The following is a 20,763-nucleotide window of genomic DNA, read 5'->3' as shown; positions in this document are numbered from 1 at the left end:
ATGTGAACAGACTCATCACCAGCATGAGAGATTGAATCAGCAATCAAAAAACTTTGACAAACAAAAGTCTAGGACCAGACATCTTCAAAGGTGAATTCTACCAAACATTTAAAGAGTTAATACCTATTCTTCTCAAACTATTCTGAAAAACAGAAGAGGAAAGAAAGCTTTCAAATTCATTCTATGAGGCCACCTGTACCCTGATACCAAAACCAGACAGAGACACTACAAAAAAAGAGAGACAGACTGAGGGAACTACAGACCAATATCTCTGACGAACAGAAATGCAAAACTTTCAACCAGATATTAGCAAACCAAATTGAACAAATCATTTACCAAGATCAAGTGGGATTTTTTCCTGAGATACAAGGGTGGTTCAGTATCAACCAACATGATATATCACATCAACAGCACAAAGTATAAAAATCATATGAAATACCAAGGAATAAACTTAACCAAGTAGGTAAAAGACCTCTACTCTGAACACTATAAAACACTGATGAAAGAAATTGAAGATGATACAAATGGATATTCCATGTTCATATATTGGGAGAACAAATACTGTTAAAATGTCTATACTACATAAGGCAGCCTACAGATTTAATGTACTCCCTATCAAAATACTAACAGTATTTTTCACAGAACTAGAACAAAAAATCCTAACATTTGAATGGAACCACAAAAGACTCCAAATAGACAAATCAATCTTGGGAAACAAAACAAAACAAAACTGGAGGTGTCACAATCCCAAAATCCAAAATATACTACAAAGCTGTATTAATCAAACAGTATGGTACTGGCAAAAAAACAGACATATAGATCAACAGAAGAGAACAGAAAGCCCAGAAATAAATCCACAATTTTATGGTCAACTAATTTTCCACAAAGGAGGCAAGAACATGCAATGGGAAAAAGTCTCTTCAACAAATGGTGTGGAGAAAACCAAATAGCTACATACAAAAGAATGAAACTGGACCACTTTCTTACACCACGCACAAAAATACACTCAAAATGGATTAGGAACCTAAATATGAGACCTAAAACCATAAACATTCTAGGAGAGAACACTGGCAATAATTTTGCTGACATTGGTCACAGCAACATTTTTCTAGATACGTCTCCCAAGGCAAGGGAAACAAAAGCAAAAATAAACTACTAGGACTACATCAAAATAAAAAGCTTCCGCACAGCAAAGGAAACAATCAACAGAATTAAAAGACAACCTACTGAATGAAAGAACATATTTGCAAATGACTTATTTGACCAAGGGTTAGTGTCCAAAATATAGAAAGAACTTTTACAACTCAACACACACACACACACACACACACACACACACACACACGAACAGTCATTTCTCCAAAGAAGACATACAGATGGCCAACAGACACAAGAAAAGATGTTCAGCATCACTCATCATCAGGAAAATGCAAATCAAAAACACCACCAGAGATCATCTCACACCTGTCAGAATGGCTAAAATAAATAAGAAATCACAAGGGTTGGCAAGGCTGTGGAGAAAAAGGAACCTTGATGCTGGTGGGAATGCAAAATTTTTTTAAAGATTTATATATTTATTTCAGAGAGAGAGTGCATGAATGAGTAGGGGGAGGGTCAGAGGGAAAGGGAGAGAATCTCAAACAGACTCCCCACTGAGCATGACTCTGATGCGGGGGTTGGTATCATGACCTAAGTCAAAATTAAGAGTCCAACACTCAACAAACTAAGCCACCCAGGTGCCCCAAAACATTTTTTTAAGATTTTATTTTATTTTATTTTATTTTTAAAAAGATTTTATTTAATTTGACAGACAGAGATCACAGGTAGGCAGAGAGGCAGGCAGAGAGAGAGGAAGGGAAGCAGGCTCACGGCTGGGCAGAGAGCCCGATGTGGGACTCGATCCCAGGACCCTGGGATCATGACCTGAGCTGAAAGCAGAGGCTTTAACCCACTGAGCCACCCAGGTGCCCCTAAGATTTTATTTTTAAATAATCTCTATACCCAACATGCAGCTCAAACTTATGACCCTGAGATCAAGAGTGGAATGCTCTTTCCACTGAGCCAGCCAGGTACCCCAGGAATGCAAACTTCTGCAACCACTGTGGAAGACAGAATGTAGGTTATTCAAAAAAATGAAAACTAGAATTACCATACGACCCAGTACTTGAACAACTAGGTATTTATCCAAAGAATACAAAAGCACTAATTTCCAAAGGTATATGTACCCCCTATGTTTATAGCAGTGTTATTTATAATAGGCGAATTTGGAAGCAACCCAAGTGTCCATAGAATTATAAATGGACAAATAAGAAGTGGCATATATACACAATAGAATATTATGACATAGAAACGACAAGAATGAAATCTTGTCATTTGCAACAACATGGATAGAGCTAGAGAACATAATGCTAAGTGAAATGTTAGTCAGAGAAAGACAAATACTATATGATTTTACTCATGTGGAATTTAAGAAACAAAACAAACCAACAACAACAAAAAAAAGAAAAACAAAAAATAGACTCTTAAATATAGAGAACTGGTTACTGGGAGGGAGGAAGGAGGGAAATAGGTGATGAGGATTAAAGAATACACTTATTGTGATGAGTGTTAGTAATGTATAGCACTGTTGAACCACTATTTTACACACCTGAAATTAATATAACACTGTATATTAATTAGAATGAAATTAAAATTTAAAAATTTAAAATGAAATTAAAATTTAAAAAAATTTTTTTTCCAAAAAATGAAGTGCAAAAGCAGGCAGACAGTACATGAACAAATGAGTGTGGCTGTGTTCCAATAAAACCTCTTTAGAGTCACTGAAATCTTAATTTCATGTAATTTTCACATGCTACAAAATAGGAATTTTCCATCTACTTTATAGTGTAAAAGCCATTCTTAGCATTCAAGCTATATAAAAAAAGGCAATAGGCCAATTTGGCTTTTGGACCATAGTCTGCCAATCCTAACATAGAGTTTTAATACTTGCTTCTTTTTTTAAGAAATTATCCTCTTTACGGGGCATATGGGTGACTTGGTAGGTTAAGCATCTGCCTTTGGCTCACTCAGGTCATGATCTCAGGGTCTTAGGATGGAGCCCTGCATTGGGCTCTTTGCTCAGTGAGAAGCCTGGTTGTTTTTCTCTCTCTGCCCCTCCCTTTGCTTGTGTCTTCTCTCTCTCTCTCAAATGAATAAATAAAAACTTTTTTAAAAAAGATTTTATTTATTTGACAGAGAGAGAGAGAGACAGCAAGAGAGAGAACACAAGCAGGGGGAGTGGGAGAGAGAGAAGCAGGCTTCCCACTGAGCAGGAAGCTGGACGCAGTGCTTGATTGCAGGATCCTGAGATCCTGACCTGAGCTGAAGGCACATGCTTAACGACTGAGCCACCCAGGCACCCCCCAAAAAACTTTTTAAAAAATTATAATCTTGGGCGCCTGGGTGGCTCAGTGGGTTAAAGCCTCTGCCTTCAGCTCAGGTCATGATCCCAGGGTCCTGGGATCAAGCCCCACATCGGGCTCTCTGCTCCATGGAGAGCCTGCTTTCTCCTCTCTCTCTGCCTGCCTCTCTGCCTACTTGTGATCTCTGTCTGTCAAATAAATAAATAAAATCTTTAAAAAAAAAATTATCATCTTGAGTGAGAGGCAAGATGGTAGAGGAGTAACAGACTAAAATGACATCAGGTCCCAGAGTTCAGCTAGATAGTTATCAAACCATTCCAAACACCTACAAACTCAGGAGTTTGAGATAGAAAACAAGAAGAGCAGAAATTCTAGGAACACAAAGGTAGATTTCCTTTCTGATTTCACTTTCTGAAAGGTAGGATGTGGGGAGAAGTGAATCAAAAGCAACAGGAAGATGGACCAGGGGATGGGGGGCTCCCGGCAAGCAGTGGAGCAGTGGAGCACAAAATCAGAAATTTAGAAGTCTGCTCCACTGAGGGACATCACTCCAGAGGCTAAGTGGGGGTGGAGCCCTCATGGAGACAGTGTGGTGTCAGGTTCCACGGGGTCACAGAAAGATTGGGGGTGTCTGAGTGTGTCAGAGCTGCCAGGTATCAGAGCAGGGAAGCCAACTACTGAAACAGAGCCGAAGAGTGAGCTTTCAGATCGGGGTTACCTTAAACGATGATCCAAGGCACAGATGGGTCACTGCTCTTTGAGCAGAGACCCCACAAGTGGCAGATCCAGGGAGACTCACCTTCCTTCTCCAGGAGAAGCAGCTCAGCAGGAATCTGCTGGGTTTGGAGACTCCAAGTGGGACTGTGCACCAGAGATAGAAATGTTCAGTCACAGGCTGGGTGAGCTTGGAGTGCGGCCAGAGACCAGAGAGACAAGAGTGATTGCTTGTATCTGAGGGCACACTGAGGAGTGGGGCCCCGAGCTCTTGGCTCCTCTGGGCCAGAGACTGGGAGGCCACCATTTTCATTCCCGTCCTCCAAAGCAGTACGGAAAGTGTTCAGGGAACAAAAGCTCCAAGAGCGAACCAAGCAGGTTACTTAGCCCAGTCCCTGGCAAGGGTGGTGCAATTCTGCCTCAGGCAAAGACATCTGAGAATCTGCAACAGGCCCCTCCCACAGAAGATCAGCAAGAACATCCAGCCAAGACCAAGCTCACTGACAAGGAGAACAGCGGAACTCCAGAGCTAGGGGAAAGTAACGCATAGAATTCGTGGCTTTTTCGCCATGATCCTTTAGTTTTTGCAAAGTTAAGTTTTTTAAAAATATTTCTTTAAAAGATTTTATTTATTTATTTGACAGAGACACAGCAAGAGAGGGAACACAAGCAGGGGAGCAGCAGAGGGAAAGGGAGAAGCAGGCTTCCCACAGAGCAGGGAGCCTGATGTGGGGCTCATCCCAGGACCCTAGGATCATGACCTGAGCTGAAGGCAGATGCTTAATGACTGAGCCACCCAGGTGCCCTAGTTTCTTTTTTCTTATCCTATTTTTTTTAACATTTCCTCTTTCCTCTTTTAACATTTTTGAACTAGTTTATCTTAACAATACTTTTCTAAAAAAAAATCTTTTTAAACCTTCACTGTTATATCATATTTCATCCCTTCATTGTATTTAACCTTATTTTTTGTATACATGTAGGATTTTTTTAAATTTTGGGGTACAATTTCTTCTAATCAAAATATATCCTAATCTAGCACATGGATTTGTTCTAGTCTCCAGCCTGAGCACATTCCCTCCTCTTTTTTTTCTTTATCCAACCAACTTACCTCATCAATTCTTTTTTTAGAAATTTTTTTTATTCTCATCTATATAGTCATATTCCATCCCTTCATCATGTTTACCCTTATTTTTGTATATATATATATAAGTTTTTCTTTCTTTAAAATTTTGGGAGGTAGTTTCTGCAAAGAGACCAAAATACAACCAAAATCAAGTGGGTGGCTCTGTTCTATTCACCAGTCTAATGTGTGTGTAATGTGTAAATTTTTTACACACAGTCTAATGTGTAAAATATTTTTATTTTTATTTCTTTTTTTCCCCTTTTCCTCTAACCCTGGTTTTGGATTCTTCCAATTTGGTTAGCGTACATTTTTCTGGGGTCTTTGCCACCCTTTTAGTATTTTATTCTCTCGTTCATATATTCTTGTCTGGATAAAATGACAAGGCAGAAAAACTTACCACACAAAAAAGAACACAAAGCAGTACCGATGGCTAGGGACCTAATCAATATGGACATCGGTAATATGTCAGAATGAGAGTTCTGAATGACAATTCTCAAGGTGCTAGCTGAGCTCGAAAAAGGCATGAAAGATATTAGAGAAACCCTTTCTGGAGAAATAAAATCCCTTTCTGGAGAAATAAAAGAACTAAAATCTAACCAAGTTGAAATAAAAAAGCTATTAATGAGGTGCAATAAAAAATGAGGCAGAAGAGAGAATTAGTGATACAGAACACCAAATGATGGAGAATAAAGAAGCTGAGCAAAAGAGAGACAAACAACTACTGGACCACAAAGGGAGAATTCGAGAGATAAGTGATACCATAAGATGAAACAATATTAGAATAATTGGGATTCCAAAAGAAGAAAGAGAGAGAGGAGTGAATTATAGTAGAGAATCTCCCTAATATGGCAAAGGGAACAAGCAGCAAAATCCAGGAGGAACAGAGAACCCACCTCAAAATCAATAAAAATAGGTCCACACCCCATCATCTAATAGTAAAACTTACAAGTCTTAGTGACAAAGAGAAAATCCTGAAAGCAGCTCAGGACAAGCTGTATGTCTGTAAAATACAATGGTAGAAATATTAGATTGGCAGCAGACCTATCCACAGAGACCTGGCAGGCCAGAAAGAAGAACTGGCATGATATATTCAGAGCACTAAATGAGAAGAGTATACAGCCAAGAAGACTGTATCCAGCTAGGCTATCACTGAAAATAGAAGGAGAGATGAAAAGCTGCCAGGACAAAAAGAAATTAAAAGAATTTGCAAACACCAAACCAGCTCTACAGGAAATATTGAAAGCATTTCTTTAAGCAAAGAGAGAGCCTAAAAGTAGTAGACCAGAAAGGAACAGAGACAATATACAGTAACAGTCACCTTACAGGCAATACAATGGCACTAAATTCATATCTTTCAATAGTTACCCTGAATGTAAGTGGGATAAATGCCCCAATCAAAAGACACAGGGTATCAGAATGGATAAAAAAACAAAACCCATCAATATGCTGTCTATAAGAAACTCATTTTAGACCCAAAGACACCTCCAGATTTAAAGTGAGGGGGTGGGAAACAATTTACCATGCTAACAGACATTAAAAAAAAAAAAAAAAAGCTGGGGTGGCAATCCTTAGATCAGATCAATTAGATTTTAAGCCAAAGACTATAATAAGAGATGAGGAAGGACACTATATCATACTTAAAGGGTCTGTCCAACAAGAAGAACTAACAATTTTAAATATCTATGTCCCTAACATGGGAGCAGCTATCTATATAACCAATTAATAACAAAATTAAAGAAACACACCAACAATAATACAATAATAGTAGGGGACTATAACACCCCCCTCACTGAAATGGACAGATCATCCAAGCAAAAGATCAACAAGGAAATAAAGGCCTTAAATGACACACTGGACCAGATGGACATCACAGATATATACAGAACATTCCATCCCAAAGCAACAGAATACATATTCTTCTCTAGTGCACATGGAACATTCTCCAGAAGAGATCACATCCTGGGTCACAAATCAGGTCTCAACCAGTACCAAAAGATTGGGATCATTCCCTGCATATTTTCAGACCACAATGCTCTGAAGCTATAACTCAATCACAAGAGGGAAGTTGCAAAGAACTCAAATATATGGAGGCTAAAGAGCATCCTACTAAAGAATGAATGGGTCGATCAGGAAATTAAAGAAGAATTGAAAAAATTCATGGAAACAAATGATAATGAAAACACAACGGTTCAAAATCTGTGGGACACAGCAAAGGTGGTCCTGAGAGGAAAGTATATAGTGATACAAGCCTTTCTCAAGAAACAAGAGAAGTCTCAAGTACACAACCTAACCCTACACCTAAAGGAGCTGGAGAAAGAACAGCAAAGAAAGCCTAAACCCAGCAGAAGAGAAATCATAAAGATCAGAGCAGAAATCAATGAAGTAGAAACCAAAAGAATAGTAGAACAGATCAACGAATCTAGGAGCTGGTTCTTTGAAAGAATTAATAAGATTGATAAACCCCTGGCTAGACTTATCAAAAAGAAAAGAGAAAAGACCCAAATTAATAAAATCATGAATGAAAAAGGAACGATCACAACCAACGCCAAAGAAATACAAACAATTATAAGAACATATTATGAGCAACTATATGCCAGCAAATTTGACAATCTGGAAGAAATGGATGCATTCCTAGAGACATATAAACTACCAAAACTGAACCAGGAAGAAATAGAAAACCTGAACAGACCCATAACCAGTAAGGAGATTGAAGCAGTTATCAAAAATCTCCCAAAAAACAAGAGCCCAGGACCAGACAGCTTCCCAGGGGAATTCTACCAAACATTTAAAGAAGAATTAATACCTATTCTCCTGAAACTCTTCCAAAGAATAGAAATGGAAGGAAAATTTCCAAACTCATTATATGAGGCCAGCATTACCTTGATACCAAAACCAGACAAAGACCCCATCAAAAAAGAGAATTACAGACCAATATCCTTGATGAACACAGATGTGAAAATTCTCACCAAATACTAGCCAATAGGATCCAACAGTACATGATTCATATCTTTCTTTAGTCCTGGGAAATTCTCAGCCATTTATCTTTCTCAGCCATTATCTTTTCTTGCATTGCTTCTCCACCATTCTCTCTATTATAGGATCTTATAATTCTATCCCTCATGGCTCTTACCTTTTTTTGTTGTTGTTGTTAACCTTATTCTACCTTTGAATATTGTATTCTGGAATATTTGTTCATTTACTCTTTCATTTCACTAATTTGTTCTTCAGTGCTGCCTAGTTTACTACTGTGAGCTCATTTTATTTCAAACTTCAGAGTTTTCCTTCCCAGTGATTGCAATTGGTTCTTTTTCATAGCTCCCACTCTTGTTTTCATGCTTTCTCTCTCTTTATTTCTTTGAGGATATAAAAAGTATTTCCCAAGTCCTTTTCAGATTACTCCATTTGCTCTGTTTGCTCAGGAATTTATACTCTCTCTCTCTCTCTCTTTCTCTAACTTTTTGTGGATCACTCCTGGTGCCTGTGTTCTTTAGATGTTTTGTGGTTCTTGGGTTGAGATCATCTGTAGATTTCTCTCATGAGCACCCTGGGTAGTAACACTCTTTGACCTGGCAAAAGGGATGCTCCCCAGCCTCATTCTTTAGAGCCCTGCCCATTACCATAAGATGAGGAGTTCAACAGAGTATGCCCAGCTGAACCTACTCTACTCTTAGAGACCTTGGAATTCCTTGAACAAATGGCCCAAGCCTCCTTGCAGTAGGTACATGGACCTCTTCCTAGAATTCAGACTCCCCTGAGCAGACTATATGCTGCTGTTTGTTCACTCCCCCACCTTTTAAAAAAGATTTTATTCATTTAGCAGAGAGAGAGAGAGAAAAAAAATCACAAGCATGGGGAACAGCAGAGGAAGAGGGAGAAGCAGGCTCTCTACTGAGCAAGCCCAATGTTGGGCTTGATCCCAGGACTCTGGGATCATGATCTGAGCTGAAAGAAGATGTTTAACCAACTGAGCCACCCAGGTACCCCTGTTTGTTCACCCTTAAACCCAAGGAATAGCCACATGGCAGCTGTTTACAGGGATATGTATGCAGAGATTGGAAAAACAAGGTGAAGTAATCACATGCATACATGACAGGCCCCTCATGATGTGGAACAGAGCCAGAGAAAAAAGTAAATCACAGGCAGCCTCTTTTCTTGCTGCCCCATTCCACAAAAGAATCCCAAGGAATCTAAGAATTTTCCATTTAAACTTGTCCTTTCAACTCGTTATAAAGATATTTGTAGGGATGCCTCCAAAATCTATAAAGAGCTTATCAAACACAATACCCAAAGAACAAATAATCCAGTCAAGAAATGGGCAGAGGACATGAACAGACATTTCTGCAAGGAAGACATCCAGATGGCCAACAGACACATGAAAAAATGCTCCACATCACTCGGCATCAGGGAAATACAAATCAAAACCACAATGAGATACCACCTCACACCAGTCAGAATGGCTAAAATTAACAAGTCAAGAAATGACAGATGCTGGCGAGGATGCGGAGAGAGGGGAACCCTCCTACACTGTTGGTGGGAATGCAAGCTGGTGCAACCACTCTGGAAAACAGTGTGGAGGTTCCTCAAAAAACTGAAAATAGAGCTACCCTACGACCCAGCAATTGCACTCCTGGGTATATATCCTAAAGATACAAACGTGGTGCTCCGAAGGGGCACGTGCACCCGAATGTTTATAGCAGCAATGTCCACAATAGCCAAACTGTGGAAAGCGCCTAGATGTCCATCAACAGATGAATGGATAAAGAAGATGTGGTATATATACACAATGGAATACTATGCAGCCATCAAAAGACATGAAATCTTGCCATTTGCGACGACGTGGATGGAACTAGAGGGTATCATGCTTAGCGAAATAAGTCAATCGGAGAAATATAACTATCATATGATCTCTTTGATATGAGGAAGTGGAGATGCAAGGTGGGGGGGTTTGGGGGGAGGTAGGAAAAGAAAAAATGAAAAGATGGGATTGGGAGGGAGACAAACCATAAAAGACTCAATCTCAAGAAACAGACTGAGGGTTGCGGGGGGGAAGGGGGATGGGAGAGGGTGGTGGGGAAATGGACATTGGGGAGGGTATGTGCTATGATGAGTGCTGTGAAATGTGTAAACCAGACGATTCACAGACCTGTACCCCTGGGGATAAAAATACATTATATGTTTATTAAAATAAAAAAAATTAAAAAAAAAAAAAAAAAAGATATTTGTAGGGATGCCTGGGTGGCTCAGTGGGTTAAGCATCTGCCTTCGGCTCAGGTCATGATCCTAGGGTCCTGGGATCGAGTTCCACATCGGGCTCCTTGCTCAGCGGGGAGCCTGCTTCTCTCTCTGCCTCTCCCTGCCACTCTGCCTGCTTGTGCATGCTCTCTCTCTCTGAAAATAAATTTTAAAAATATTTTTTAAAAAAATAGAAAAAAGATGGGGCACCTGGGTGGGTCAGTGGGTTAAGGCCTCTGCCTTCGGCTCAGGTCATGATCCCGGGGTCCTGGGATCGAGCCCCGCATCTCTCTGCTCAGCGGGGAGCCTGCTTCCTCCTCTCTCTCTGCCTACTTGTGATCTCTGTCTGTCAAATAAATAAATAAAATCTTTTAAAAAAAATAGAAAAAAGATATATTTGTGAAAAAATACAGATTTTTTTCCTTAAAATATTTTACTTAACAGATATTAACTTGATTTATCATTTTAAAACATCTATACTATACATACAGTATACAGGCCTCCATTTAAACTCCTACTCAGGGCCTTACAAATGAGGGGGTAGACCTGAGTCAGTGGTTTTTATTGATACTTCAACATCTGTGTTGGCAGGCACTGGGCTTCCGTCCCACCTGTGGGGAGGAGAAAAGTCCTGCTTCTTCCGGTTCAGGCAGGCAGTTCAGATCGGCTCCCCACCATTCATAGTCCCTGCTCATCATCATAGGCTCCCAGCTATTTCTTTCTTTTAGGAAGTCTACACTTCTAAACTACGGAAATTTTCTTCCTTTCTTAAAAAGCACATATGTGTATACAAACACACTGATATACATATAGCCAATATATATTTTCATATATATACACTAACACATATACATATTCAGAGCAGAAGGGGAAAGTTTCAGCATATTTTTAATCTGTCTGAAATCTCATCTGAAAATCTCACCTGAAAGTAGAGCCTCTACTTTCAAGTATGTATGTCAAGAATACTTCTGAATTTGTAAGGTGAGCCAGGAAACAAGAACCAAACTAGGTCTCAGATACGAACATCTTTACTGTCTATGACACAGACTTGACCAGAGCAAACTGTCACAACTGGGAAACAAAAGTAACTCATTTTAATAAAAATCATTACAGTGTACCAACTATCTCTAACACCTAGAAGGAGCTGGCTTCTCTGGCTCTCAGTTTCCCAGCTACAATCAAGTGAGTTCAAGAAGCTAATGTCTAGTCATTTCCAAAAGCCCCTTTCCAGAACCCTCTTACACTGTTAGTGGGAATGCAAATTGGTGCAGCCACTTTGGAAAACAGTGCGGAGATCCCTTAAGAAATTAAAAATAGAGCTGCCCTATGACACTGCAATTGCACTACTGGGTATTTACCCTAAAGATACAGATGTAGTGAACAGAAGGGTCATCTGTACCCAAATGTTCATAGCAGCAATGGCCCCGATAGCCAAATGGTGGAAAGAGTCATGATGCCCTTCAACAGACAAATGGATAAAGAAGATATACATGGTCCATATACACAATGGAATATTATGCCTCCATCAGAAAGGATGAATACCCAACTTTTGTATCAACATGGAGGAGACTGGAGGAGATTATGCTGAGTGAAATAAGTCAAGCGGAGAGAGTCAATTATCATATGGTTTCACTTACTTGTGGAGCATAAGGAATAACACAGAGGACACTGGGAGAAGGAAAGGAGAAGTGAGTTGGGGGAAATCGGAGGGGGAGACAAACCACAAGAGACTGTGGACTCTGAGAAACAAACTGAGGGTTTTGGAGGGGAGTGGGTAGGGAGATGGGTAAGCCTGGTGGTGGGTATTATGGAGGGCATGTATTGCATGGAGCACTGGGTGTGGTACATAAACAATGAATCTTGGAACACTGAAAAAATATATATATTTTTTAAAAGCCCCTTTCCTTATTAATTTTTCTAATTTCACATAATATAGGCCTAGGTCAGATTTTATTACATCCTAAGAGTGAATTTCGGAGCCTGAACCATATTAACATTTTAGAGATAACAGCAAAAGAAATCACCCAAATCATCCAATAGGGGTATGTAAGAGAGCTTTGATAACTGCAAAATATTTTGGCAAAGTAAGATAATACTGTTACATATGGTGGAATATACATTCAGTATTATATACTCAAGAAAAGTTTATGTGTAAAGAGGGAGTGAGGATTGCTCAATGAAAAATGATTGGTTAGGAAAAACAGTTTGGGGGGCGGGGGGAGGTGAGTAGTCACCAAATAAACACAAAATTAAGCTGAAATAGACTTCAGCTTTGAGGATAAAGTACAATAAGCCTCCTTAAAATGGAAAGGGTATACTCTCCTTGAAGAAAAGTATCAGTAGAAGCATGAGTCTGTGAAGTAGTTCTGCTGAGCAAGACATTTTAAACAGCAACAGAGGCAGTTGCCTCTGAGCACATCATTTCCAGGAACTCAACAGCATGCACTGTTATCAGGACAGGCCTTCAAAAATACTCAAGACAATTGTCAACTCACCCCACGTAAGAGTAGCCAGGGTCAAGAGCTCAGGGATTGAATCCTGACATACTACATATTCTGGAGAATACGGATCAGTTTGAACTTCAGCATCCCGATAATCAGTCTGAGTACCCACGGTACACTTTGAAGGTACGGGAGGGTACTTAGCAGGAGTAGGAGGGAAAATATATGCCTCTGTCCTAAAAGGGAAAATTATTTCAAAAATTAAAACCTGATCCAATCACTTAGAATACTATACAGTCACGTAGAAATAAATCCTTAGCTTCACTAAGCCCATTCCCCCTTTAAACATGCACAAATTCATGAATCCAGTGTATTCAGGATTGTGCCCAATTATCTTGAGAGAACTGTCTTGTTAGTCTCACCTCTGCCAAGAAACTGAAGGGATATAAAAGCCCACGTCTAATCACAAAAGTACCTACTTATCTGTGTATCACTGGGCAGGAATGTAGTATAGAACTATAAAAGGTAGATTCTAGGATGTCATACAGTTATTTCTGAACCTGTTGAGAATTGCTAACTTCCTGGTTTCTTTTTTCTCTGCTTTTAGTTACACAACAAAATTTGTTTCCTTCTAGAAATTCAGGAGCAGAGAAAAGAGAGATGCTTTCTGATTTTTTAAAAAGGCAAGGCTCTTTTAAGATAGATGACTCAATTAACTAATGCTAGGATTACTTGGTTAACTATGTAAAAGTAACCTCATCCCTTGGACAGAAATTAATTCCAGATACTTTAAGGCATTTAATGTGAAAAAATGAGACTATAAAAGTAATAGGAAACATAAGTAAATATGCCATAATATTTTTATTATCAAATAAAGGCCTTATAAATCAGTAAGAATTAAATACTAAAAGAAAAATGGATAAAGAACAATTGACAAAAATGAAAACTTGTAGCAAACATATGAAAAAATAATGAACATAACTAGTAATCAAAGAAAAGTAAAATAAAACGACAAGATGCTATTTTATTATATCACATAAGCAAAGATCTAAAAAATTGAAAATACCTAGCATTGATGAAATTGCAAAGAAACAGGCATTCTCATGTTGACTGAAATATAAACAGATATACGGAGATATATGCAAACATATTCATAAAGTCTGATGTGTAAGAGAAAACTTACAAACCTTTTTTAATGACCAGTTTTTAAAAAATGGTTGCACCTGAGGTTATTAGGCATCAATCTTGGATCCATATTTTCAACTTTTTGTTTTTTTCTTATTCTGGTTACTTTTAAGTACAGAAAAAAATTTTACATTAATTCATTCAAACATATGTCTACTCCTGGGGCGCCTGGGTGGCTCAGTCAGCTAGGCATCTGCCTCCAGCTCGGGTCATGATCCCGGGGTCCTGGGATCGAGCCCCACGTTGGGCTCCCTGCTCAGCAGAGAAGCTGCTTCTCTCTTCCCACTGCCTGCCACTCTGCCTACTTGTGCTCTCTAGCTCTCTGTCAAATAAACAAATAAAATCTTTAAAAACTTACAAAAAATAAACATGTCTACTATTAACATAATTTTTATAACAAGTATGATGTTTATATTTTTATATATTTTATATGATATCAAAATGATATATGGTTATTTTTATATTTATATATATTATATATTTTATAACAAGGATGATAGCACATATGCTTTAAAAATGCACTGTTTTCTTTTCTAAGGTTTTATTTTTAGATGTCCATCAACGGATGAGTGGATAAAGATACAGTGTGTATACACACACACACACACACACACACACACACACACACACACACACTGGAATATTACTCAGCCATCAAAAAGAATGAAATCTTGCCATGTGCAACGACATGGATGGAACTAGAGTGTATTACACTAAGTGAAATAACTCAGGGAAAGACAAATACCGTATGATTTCACTCATGTAGAATTTTTTTTTAAAGATTTTATTTATTTATTTGACAGAGACCACAAGTAGGCAGAGAGGCAGGCAGAGAGAAAGAGGGAGGAAGCAGGCTCCCCACTGAGCAGAGAGCCCGACGTGGTGCTCGATCCCAGGACCCTGAGACCACGACCTGAGCCGAAGGCAGAGGCCTTAACCCACTGAGCCACCCAAGTGCCCCTCACTCATGTAGAATTTAAGAAATGAAACAGATGAACACAGGGGAAGGGAAGGAAAAATAAAATAAGATAAAAACAGGGAGCAAACCATAAGATACTCTTATAGGGAACAGAGTTGCTGGAGGGAAGGTTGGTGAGGGGACGGAGTAATTGGGTGATGGGTATTAAGGAAGGCACTTGATGTAATGAGCACTGGATGTTGTATGCAACTGATGAATCACTAAATTCTACCCCTGAAACTAATAATACACTATATCTTAACTAACTTGAATTTAAATAAAATCTAAAAAATAAAATAAAGATTTTATTTTTAAGGAATCTCTGTACCCAATGAGGGGCTCAAACTCACAACCCCAAGATCAAGAGTCACAACTCCACCGACTGAGCCAGCCAGGCACCCCAGCAGTGTTTTTCTCTTTTACTTTTGAGTTTGTTTCCATTAATATCTTTTCCTCCCTTATCCACCTATAGCAGTACCCTTTCTGTATATCCTAGATATAGAATACATACTTGAATTATCCTTGAATCTTGCTGTATTTTCATCCACACTTATTCTTCTATACTTACACAAATTACACATATAGATTATTATTGTTTTGCTAACATAGAAATCATATTATTAATACATTTTTGCATCTTCCCTTTTTAACTAAATTATACCTCAGGGAAATCTTTCCAATCCATTCATGTGGCTCTTTTCAAGAAAAATCAAACTTAAATGATCACCATCAATAGACAAACTACTTCAAAAAATATGGCATACCTATAATGGAATTTATGCAGCTATTAAGAGTAAAAATGTAATCAGAATTTATAAACATATAAAAATGTCCATAATTCAATGTAAAGTAGGAAAAAAGCACACTATAGAGTAGCATGTACAGTGGGCTAAGCCTCTGCCTTCAGCTCAGGTCATGATCTCAGAGTCCTGGGATCGAGCCCCGAGTCGGGAATCTCTGCTCAGCAGGGAGCCTGCTTCCCCCTCTCTCTCTGTCTGCCTCTCTGCCTACTTGTGATCTCTAACTCTCTCTGTCAAATAAATAAAATAAAATATTTTTTTAAAAAAACAAAAAACCCCCTGTGTTTTGTGCATAGAAAAATGCCTAGATGGATATACAATAAAATAACAACCATTTCTGGATAGGATTACAGAATTTTTTCATGTTTATAGTTTTCTAAATTTTCTAACAATTTAAAAAATCCAAACATGTAATACTATTAAATAAGTACTAAAAAATAAGGGAAAAAATAGCCATTTCCATTTAAAAGAAAATATATTTTCTAGTTGGTAGAATTGTTAAATTACATAAGCAAAAGAAACTGAAATAGAATGGCAAAAAAGAGAAAGATTTCCATTTTAAAAAATAGTCAAAGGCAATGGGAGGTGTTTATATATAAGCAAAACATACAGAGCCGAGCTCTAACAAAAATGCACTTCAAGTCAGCTAGAAAGAAGCACCTTCTTGGAGGTTCAACCTGTAATGAAATAGTACTTTAAATTGTTATTAATGCTGAATTCTAATAGTATTGAAATCATTTTTTCAGCAGCTGTTATGAATTTCTAACCTATGTAGATAATTTAGATATTTATAATTTACGTTTTTAGCAGAAATTATTTGACTATAAAGATTCTAGTTGAGGAAATAACTTCAAATCAGCTTTATATTATCTCAGATCATATGAATATTATAACACCACTGGTTTGAATCAAGAAAATAAATTGCTTACCAAATTAAAAATTATACACATTTGAACCATCTGATCAAATATGCTAAGATTATGATAAAGCCTAATGAATCCTTCTGACTAACCTTTCTGATGATTTAAGATCCTTCTAGATGAGTCAGAGGAGAGGATGCAAAGGGGGAAAGCTACCTTGACAGAAGTCCTATGATAACTTAACAGATTGTTTTCTAACTTGTTATTTTTCTCCAACCTATACTCTTTTTCTCCATTTCAGCCAGTTTTAGGGAGAATAAACTGAGTAAGAAAGCACAATGATCTCTGTCTTACCCCTCCTCAACTTTAGTCAGGACTCAAAAACAAGAAAAACCCCGTATTTGCTCCTCATCTGGCTTGAGCCTGGGATCCCATCCACAGGTTCACTGGTACCCTGACAGCATGTACTGCTGCTCTGTTCCTTCTATCCAGACCCTTCCTCCTTCACTACTGCACAAGCACCAGGAGCATGCACTGTCTGCCAGACCCCCTTCTAGATTTTCCCTTCCAGGCCCAACAAAACTAAACACAAAGAGGGGTTTCACAAAGTAGCAAACCCTGTCCTGTAACTGAACGCTAAAGAATGTATTTTTTAAAGACTTAATGTTTTCAGAGCAGTTTTACATTCACAATAAAACTGAGAGGAAGGTAGAGATTTCCCATATCACTTTGCCTCCACAAATGCATAGGCTGCTCCATTATCAATATCCCTCACCAGAGTGGTACATTTGTTACAAGTGAGGAACATACATTTACACATCATGATCACCCCATAACATATATTGCAGTTCTCTCTTGGTATTATACATTCTATGGTTTGGACAAATCCTTACAATATGTAGTATATGTAGCATAATACCTATCTGCCATTACATGTGTCTGCCATTACAGTGTCTTACAGAGTATCTTCCCTGTCCTAAAAATTCTCTGTACTCCTTCTATTCATCCATACCCCTCCAACCCCTGGCAATCAATGATCCTTTTAGAATCCCCATAGCTTTGTCTTTTCCAGAATGTCATATAGTTGGAATCATACATACTGTAGCTTTTCCTGATTGTCTTCTTTGTCTTAGTAATATGCATTTAAGATTCCTCCACATCTTTCCATGATTTAATAGCTCATTTCCTTTTAGTGATGAATAATATATTACACTGTCTCAATATACCATAGTTTATTCATCAACCTGGTAAAGGACATCTTGGTTGCCTCCAAGTTTTGGCATTTATGAATAAAGCTGCTATAAATACTAATGGGTTTATGTGCAGGTTTGTGTAAATTTTTCAAAATTTTGTGTACGTTTTCAACTCCTTGGGTAAACACCAAGGAGCAAGATTGCTGGATCATATGCTAAGAGTATGTTTAGTTTTATAATAGCCAAACTGTCTCCCAAAGTGGCTATAGCAATTTGTATTTCCCACCAGCAATGAATGAGGGTTCCTGGTGCTGGTATTGTTAGTGTCCCAGATGGTGGCCATTCTAGTAAGTGCATAGTGACATCTTATTATTGCTTTAATTTGCATTTCCCCAATGACATATGATGTGAGGCATCTTCTCATATTCTTATTTGCAATCTGTATATCCTTTTTGTGCAGTGTCTGTTAAGGTCTTTGGTCCGTTTTAAAATCAGGTTGTTCTTATGTGTAAACCTAGCGATTCACAGACCTGTACCCCTGGGGATAAAAATACATTATATGTTTATTAAAATAAAAAAAATTAAAAAAAATAAATAAAATAAGGTTGTTCTTTTTCTTATTGTTATGTTTGAAGTTTACTACATAATTTGGATAACGGTACTTTAGCAAATACATCTTTTGCAAATATCTTCTCTGAGTCTGTGGCTGTCTTCTCATTCTACTGACACTGTCTTTGTATAGCAAAAGTTATTATTTTTTTAAAGTTTGTATTAAATTCCACTTAGTTAACATACTGTGTAATATTAGTTTCAGAAGTAGAATTTAGTGATTTACCACGTACATATAACACCCAGTGCTCATCACAAGTATCCTCCTTTATCCTCATCACCCATTTAGCCCATCCCCCTGCCCATCTCCCCTCCAGCAACCCTCAGTTTGTTCTCTATGGTTAAGAGTCTGATTTATGGTTTGCCTGTCTTTCCACCTGCCATGTTCATCTGTTTTGTTTCTTAAATTCCACATATGAATGAAATAAAATTGTATTTGTCTTTCTGACTTACTTTGCTTGGCAGAATACACTCTAATTCTATCCATGTTGTTGCAAATGGCAAGATTACACTCTTTTTTATGGAACAGACTGTTTTCCATGGGATATTCTTTCCTGCTTTGTCAAAGATTAGTTGACCATATAGTTATGGGTCCATTTCTGGGTTATCTGTTCTGTTACATTGATCTATATGTCTGTTTCTGTGCCAGTACCATACTGTCTCGATAACTACAGTTTTGTAATATAAATTGAAGTCCTGAATTGTGATGCCTCCAGCTTTGCTTTTCTTTTACAAGATTGCTTTGGCTATTCAGGGTCTTTTGTGGCTCCATACAAATTTTAGGATTGTTTTGTTCTAGCTCTGTGAAAAGTTCTGTTGATATTTTGATAGGGATTGCACTGAATGTGTGGATTCCTTTGGGTGGTATAGACATTTTAACAATATTTGTTCTTCCAATCCATGAGTATGGAATGTTTTTCCATTTCTTTGTGTCTTCTTCAATTTCTTGCATAAGTGTTCTATAGTTTTCAGAGTACAGATCTTTTACCTCTTTGGTTAGGTTTACTCTTAAGTATCTTGTTTTTGGTACAATTGCAAATGGAATTGATTTCTTGATTTTTTTCTGCTGCTTCATTATTGGTGTATAGAAATGCAACAGATTTCTGTACACTGGTTTTGTATCTTGCAACTTTACTAAATTCATGTCATCAGTTCTGGCAATTTTGGGGTGGGGTCTTTTGGGTTTTCTACATAGAGTATTATGTTGTCTATGGATAGTTATGTTTGACTTCTTCCTTGCCAATCTGGATGCCAATCTGTTGTCTGATTGCTGAGGCTAGGACTTTCAGTACTACTTTAATAGCAAAGATGAAAGTGGCCATCCCTGTCATATTCCTGACCATAGAGGGAAGGCTCGCAGTGTTTCCTCATTGAGGATGATATTAGCTGTGGGTCTTTTGTACATGGCCTTTACAATGTTGAGGTATGTTCCTTCTATCTGTACTTTGTTGAGGGTTTTTATAATGAATGGATGCTGTATTTGTCAAATGATTTTTCTGCATCTATTGAGAGGGTCATATGGTTCGTTTCGTTTCTTTTATCAATGTGGTATATCATTGATTGATTTGTGAATATTGAACTACTTTGCAGCCCAGGAATAAATCCCACTTGATGTGGTGAATAACTCTTTAATGTACTGTTGGATTCAACTTGCTACTCTCTTATGGAAATTTATCTTTACATCCATATTCATTAGGGATATTGGCCTGTAATTCTTTCTAGTGATGTCTTTGTCTGGTTTTGGAACTAATGCAGGCCTCATAGAATGAGTCTGGAAGTTTTCCTTCCATTTCTTTTTTTGCAACAGCTTCAGAAGAATAGGTATTAATTCTTCTTTAAATGTTTGATAGAGGGGGGCGCCTGGGTGGCTCAGTGGGTTAAAGCCTCTGCCTTCGGCTCAGGTCATGATCCCAGGGTCCTGGGATCGAGCCCCGCATCGGGCTCTCTGCTCAGCAGGGAGCCTGCTTCTCTCCCGGCCTCTCTGCCTGCTTGTGATCTCTGTCTGTCAAATAAATAAATAAAATCTTAAATAAATAAATAAATAAATAAATAAAATTTAAAAAATAAAAATAAAAATAAAAAAATGTTTGATAGAGGGGCACCTGGGTGGCTCAGCTGGTTGGGTGTCTGGCCTTTGTCATGATCCCACGGTCCTGGGATTAGGCCCCATGTCAGGCTCCCTGCTCAATGGGGAGCCTGCATTCTCCCTCTCCCTCTGCCTGTTGCTCCCCCTGCTCGTGATCTCTC

General features: G+C 38.2%; 1 protein-coding gene across 1 annotated transcript in view; it reads right to left on the bottom strand.

Annotated features, from left to right (window-relative positions):
• Positions 1-20,763, bottom strand: part of CFAP91 (cilia and flagella associated protein 91) — a gene marked incomplete at its 3' end in the record, with an annotated part of 127,579 nt that overhangs the window by 78,224 nt on the left and 28,592 nt on the right. The window contains 1 exon segment of the mRNA XM_080800349.1: positions 12,966-13,147. Within this exon segment, the coding sequence (XP_080656475.1) occupies positions 12,966-13,147 (182 nt within the window).

This window comes from Martes martes (assembly GCF_963455335.1).
Source record: "Martes martes genome assembly, chromosome: 1".
NCBI lineage: Eukaryota > Metazoa > Chordata > Mammalia > Carnivora > Mustelidae > Martes > Martes martes.
This window is presented reverse-complemented; position numbering and strand designations above follow the sequence as displayed.